General features: G+C 55.5%; 3 protein-coding genes across 3 annotated transcripts; 1 reads left to right on the top strand and 2 right to left on the bottom strand.

The window, feature by feature from the left end:
* Positions 1 to 134: 134 nt before the first annotated feature.
* Positions 135 to 2,565, bottom strand: PTSG_02574 (uncharacterized protein; the record flags this gene model as incomplete). The annotated part of the gene is made up of 5 exons (XM_004996014.1): positions 2,326 to 2,565; positions 1,878 to 2,073; positions 747 to 1,518; positions 388 to 458; positions 135 to 142 (listed from the first exon to the last, which is right to left on the bottom strand). The coding sequence occupies exons 1-5, from the start codon at positions 2,353 to 2,355 to the stop codon at positions 135 to 137; spliced, it is 1,077 nt and encodes a 358-aa protein (XP_004996071.1). The 5' UTR covers positions 2,356 to 2,565.
* PTSG_02573 (uncharacterized protein) lies at positions 2,553 to 3,979 on the top strand. The gene is made up of 3 exons (XM_004996013.1): positions 2,553 to 2,803; positions 3,179 to 3,275; positions 3,692 to 3,979. Exons 1-3 carry the CDS (start codon positions 2,575 to 2,577, stop codon positions 3,723 to 3,725), a joined length of 360 nt encoding a protein of 119 aa, XP_004996070.1. The 5' UTR covers positions 2,553 to 2,574; the 3' UTR covers positions 3,726 to 3,979.
* Positions 3,980 to 4,252: 273 nt separating this feature from the next.
* PTSG_02572 (uncharacterized protein) lies at positions 4,253 to 5,510 on the bottom strand (the record flags this gene model as incomplete). The annotated part of the gene is made up of 3 exons (XM_004996012.1): positions 4,253 to 4,565; positions 4,793 to 5,127; positions 5,376 to 5,510. The coding sequence occupies 3 exons, from the start codon at positions 5,508 to 5,510 to the stop codon at positions 4,253 to 4,255; spliced, it is 783 nt and encodes a 260-aa protein (XP_004996069.1).
* Between the last annotated feature and the right edge of the window lie 192 nt (positions 5,511 to 5,702).

Genomic DNA, 5,702 nt, shown 5'->3' with positions numbered 1-5,702 from the left:
AAATGTGAATGCGCGCTAACTCTATGAAAAATCATCTCCATTACGAGTATTCATATTATCCTTTTTTCCCACCCGCCTTTTATTGTGTACCCGTCTCAAAATCTCCCCGGCAATCGGACCATACACGCATTTTCTCACCAACCTTATATGGGTGTGGGTGTGGGGACGCAATGCAGAGAAACAGCAGGAGGAAGCACGGTACGAACGAGGGGGTTGGGGGGGGGGCACACGAAGAAATAGGGAGCAGCTTGGAACAGCAGGTACGCCAACACAGTTGCTTCTTTTCACCACACACACACACACACACACACACACACACACACACACACACACACACACACACACACACACACACACACACACACACACACACACAGGTGCACTGACTTGTGGTAGTGTCTGCTGGCTTCTCCGTGTCCACATCACGCGAGGCGAAGCGAACGGAGAGCACACGTCCGCTGCAGGCAATGGCGACATTCGGAGGTACACGGGATGGACAAGTGAGCGAGGGAGGAAGGAAGGCGTAAGTGAAGCCACACATCCAGACAGAGAGGCAGACAGACAGACACGCAGACACACACAGACACACACGCACACGCATACTTACAAACACACCCACCCACACAGACACGCACACATACAAACATACACACACACCCACCCACACCCCACACACCCGCACACCCGCACACACACACATACACACACACACACACACATACACACACGCGCACACGCACACTGACTTTTCGAGGCCGCATGCGAGGCAGGTTGTCTCGTCGTTGCCTGTGGCGGTGCAGCATAACGCGGGCGCTTCTGTTGCGTCCTCAAACAGAACACGGCGCGTCTCCATCTCCCACGCAAACACGTGGCCCTCCCCGTCCACAGATACGCACGTGCCGTCGGGGGCAACGGATACGTCGTTGACAAAGGCGGTGTGCTGCTTGAACACGCCAATGGAGGGGCCGTCGCACGTCCACACGTGCACGGTGGCCGCGCTGGTGGCGGCGAGGATGGCGTGCATGTGCGAGCGGACGGCGTTGGTCGGGTCGTGTTGCGGTGGCAGCAGCTGCACACGTATTACCCCGACGGAGAGGTCGATGATGGAGACGGAGCCGCTTACACAGCCGGCCACAGCCTCCAGCTTCTTGCTGTTGTCGCACAGGCACCGCACAGCGCTGTCGCACGTGACCGTCTTGAGCAGCGAGCCCGTGTCTGTTGACCACGTGCGTACTGTTGCATCCCACGACCCCGTCACCGTCACGCTGCGATCGGGCCGGTGCACGCGCACGGCCTTGACCCAGTCTGTGTGGCCCAGCAGCGTGTTCTCGTGCACGCCGCGGTCGATGCTCCACACGCGTGCCGTGTTGTCTCCGCCGGCGGTGAGGACGAGGCCGTCGTACACATCCACGCTGCGCAACCACGACTCGTGGCCCTCCAGCACGTGCAGGCACGTGAACTCAAGCAGGCACCACACGCGCGCCGTGCCATCGTACGACGCAGACACAGCACGTTGCCCTGGTGGGTGCAGTTGCGTGCGTGTGTGTGTGTGTGAGTTTGTGAGTGTGTGTGTGTGTGTTTGTGTGTGAGGAGGGGGGAGGCAAAGAGTGTGCATGAGTTGAGGGTGGGTGTGACGTAACGCATGCAAGTCAGGTGTTGTATGGGTAATAGGGAGGGCATGTGTGCATGTGTGTGCATGTGTGCGCGCAGGAGTGTGTGAATGTGTGCACGTGTGCGTATGTAAGTGAGTGTATGCGCGCATGTGTGCGTATGTAAGTGTGTATATGCGGGCAGGAGTGTGTGTGTGTGTGTGTGCAGGAATGTTGCCTCGATAAGCATGCATGACCCTCTCTCCCTTCGCACAACGTCTCACGGACCTGCTGGTTCAACGACAATGTCTGCAATCTTCTCTGTGTGTCCTGTGAGGGTTGTTTTGACGGTGTTGGTGTCCATGTCCCAGACAACAATGTCACCCGTGGATGTGCCTGCGAGCGCGAGGGAATCGAGCACAGCGATGGCCACGATGCCGCCCGTCTCGCTGGCAACCAGGCCACGCCGCTGCATGGCCGTGTCCTGCACGCCAGGCAAACAAGAGGAAAGCAAAAAAAAAAAAAAAGAGTAGGCGGGCATGAAGTCAGCATGCGCGTGCCAGCATCAGCCATAAATGTGACCGCACTCAAAACACTTGAACAGCTACTCAGCACCTGCACACACACACACACACACACACACACATTCACACATTCATTCATACATACACAGGCCGCCACATGCATGCCACAGGCGCACGTGGCAACGTGCATGTTGTTGTTGCCAATCGCTTACGCTGGCGCCGGGTGGGCGAGCATCACCCATCCTCAAGCACGCCAGGCCACGAGAAAGGGAAGGAAACCACCCTGCTGCAAAGGTTCCAAGCAGCAAGGCAAGGCAAGAGGATGTGTGCGGCCTATGTGGTGCAGTGGTGTGTGGTGATGGCGATGATGGTCGGTGGTGCTCGATGTGCGCGACCACCACAACAGCTTGGATGTTGTTGCCTTCGCCACTTTTGCAAATTGCACACTTAGGGCATCTCAAATGCAACAAATACTCCATTTTCGGCACACTGCAAAGCGCAAACAGCAACGACAACCAACGAACGAACGACAAGCACAGCAAGCAAGCAAGAAACAGAACAACAAGTCGCTCAGCAACCCGCCTCAGCCACACACCCCAGCGACACACATCGACATGTCTGCAAAGGAGCCAGCCAACCCCGTCCAGCTTCTGGAGGAGGACGACGAGTTTGAGGAGTTTGCAACGGAAGGTTGGTTGCTGGCGATGATGATGATGATGTGTGTGTGTGTGTGTGGGGGGGGGGGGGCAAAGTGGTTGTCTTGTGGTTGTCTTGTGGTTGTCTTGTGGTTGTCTTGTGGTTGTCTTGTGGTTGTCTTGTGGTTGTCTTGTGGTTGTATTGTGGTTGTCTTGTGGTTGTCTTGTGGTCGTTTGTTCTGGTTGCAGTCGATTGACTGCGTTGCCGTTGGCACCATGCGTGGTGATGATTGTTGCATGGGCTCAAAGGAAGCACAGCACCTGCCGCTGTGTCCACCGATCGTCCCCTCACACACATGCACACACACGCACACATGCACATGCACACACACGCACACACGCACACACGCGCACACGCACACACATGCAGAGTGGGGCGAGTCGGAGAAGTTGCCACAGGACGCACACATCTGGGAAGACGACTGGGATGACGACAACATGGAGGACGACTTTTCAAAGCAGCTCAAGTAAGCCAGATTGCAATGCACACGAAAACCATTGCACACACACACACACACACACACATTTTCACTCGCTTCTCTCCCCCTTCTTCGTTCCTGTGTCGCGTGGCTGGGTGATGTGAACCCAATTTGCAACAAATTGTGTCTGATGTTGTCATGAGTGTTTCACACCCCTCGGTGTGGGAACACGTACACATGACACGTGCATGAGTGACCACCATATTGGTAGTTTTCAGCGTGTCAGCTGACAGCCGCACCCACCTTTCGTTTCACCTATCTCTCATCACTGTTTGTTGCACCCTGTCCACCACTGTTGTCGTCTTCATCTTCCCTTGCCCTCTTTTCCCGGCTTGCGGTCGTCGTTTGCCCGGCTTCCTTTGTCGCGCTGTTCTGCTCACACGTGCGTGCTGCATTGTTCGCAGGGAGCAACTTGCGGCGGTTCAGCAGAAGTCGTGATTGCCGTCCAACCACCCACCATCATGCTTTTCATGCATGTCAGATACACCTGTGAAGCAGGCACGCCTCGAAGTGGTGACACCCGTTGTTATGTGTACATGTGTGTTGTGTGTGTGTGTGTGTTCGTCTTTGAGTGGCTTGGTTCTCTTCTTTTATCCGTGTCCCATTGCGTACATGCGTGCAAACGAGTGCATCTCACGTCCCCACGGCATCACCAGCCGTGCGCAAATGAGTAAATGACACCCACTCCTCCACTCATCCACTCCTCCACACACACACACACACACACACACACACACACACACACACACACACACACACACACACACACACGCGCGCGCGCGCGCGCGCGCGCGGGTGCGCATACATAAGGTTCATGACAATGACAGCCACACCCACAGCCCCAGCGGCAGCCACCAAGCAAATAATCAATCAAAACGGCGGCACGGGTGTTTGGTGCGCGTGTGCAACCAGTCATGCACCACGCTCACACACAACATCACAGCGGCGTTGCTTGCATCTGTCGGTTACAGTTCAAAGAGATGCGTGTCCTTCTCAATGAGGGCCTGGTCGCCACCCTGCAGACTGCCACGTGCAGGCTTGCCCTTACGCTTGGATGGTGATGATGATGTCGATGATGACAAGGTGGTGGCGGGGGCTGCCTTCTTCTGCTTTGACTTGGTTGCTTTCGCTTTCGCTCTCGCTGTCTTCCTTGTTCGTGACGACGACGACGACGATGATGATGAGGACGGCGATGATGATGATGATGACGACGATGGCTGTGAGCTGGACGATGACAGCGGCATGTTCCCGGCAGACTGCACCGACGCCGACATTTGCCTGCAGCAGGGAGCGCGTGGGGTTGAGCGTGAGGGTGGGTAAGGTGGGGGGAGGGAGGGGAGACGGAGGACGCAAGGACAAGTGGCATGAACGCGTACAGCTGCCATAGACACAATTATGCAGACACACACAGATGAACAGATAGTCACACAGACAGACACACACACACACACAGACACACACAGACACACACAGACACACACACGCAAACAGGTGCATGTACGCACTTGAGACTTGTCTCGATGCCTGTTTTTGCGAGGGCAAAGCGCTCGTCAAACTGCTTGAGAAAGTCGTCCACGTGCAGCGTGGCTGGGGCGGGCGTCTTGTCGTTCATCGCGTGTGTGTGGACGTAGTCGTCGTGTGCTGCTGTGTTGTGTCGCGGTTGCTGGGGGTGGCGCGCCCAGTGCTCATCGCCGTCAAGCGCCAAGGACTCCTCGTCATCGTCGTCCAAGCTGTCGTCGCCCTTCCACTTGCTCTGTTTCGACTGCGGTATCAACAGCGTCTTACGCAGGTGGATGCTGTCTGTTGCAAAGAGCCGGTTCATGTGAAGGATGTGATCCACCTGTATGTATGTGTGCGTGCGTGCGTGCGTGCGTGCGTGTGTGTGCACATACATGTGCGTGTGCGTGCGTGCGTGTGCAAATGCGTGAGCGAACATCAAACGTAAACACAGTTATGGTTATGACTTGTGGTTGATGACTTGTCGCGTGCGTTTCACATGTGAGTGCACTCATGGATGCACACATGTAAAAACATTTCCAACAAGAACGCTTACGCTGCACTCTGTTGTCATCTCCCTAATGAACGTACCGGGACGTCATATTTGATGGCAAGGGATTGCAGTGAGTCTCCATCTTGGACATCGTGTTCGATGCACATGTCGGAGCGGTTGAGCACGGTTGTCGTGCCATAACTCCGCACCTTGTTCTTTGCCAACAACGCCATGGCGTGTCGTGTGAATGGGTGGATGTGTGTGGTTGGTTGCAGAAGTGCGTTTGTGTATGTACTTCTCACTCAAAGAGAATGGATGTGTATGTGTGTGTGTTTGACAGAAACGTGTCTTTGAGTGCCTTGGTTGGTTGCTTGCTTGAAGAGAAAGGGGAGGGTTGGAGGGAACGACAACGTGTGTGTGATGAG

Source organism: Salpingoeca rosetta (assembly GCF_000188695.1).
Source record: "Salpingoeca rosetta unplaced genomic scaffold supercont1.6, whole genome shotgun sequence".
Lineage (NCBI taxonomy): Eukaryota > Choanoflagellata > Craspedida > Salpingoecidae > Salpingoeca > Salpingoeca rosetta.
Note: the sequence above shows the minus strand (reverse complement) of the source record. Positions and strands in the feature narration are given on the sequence as shown.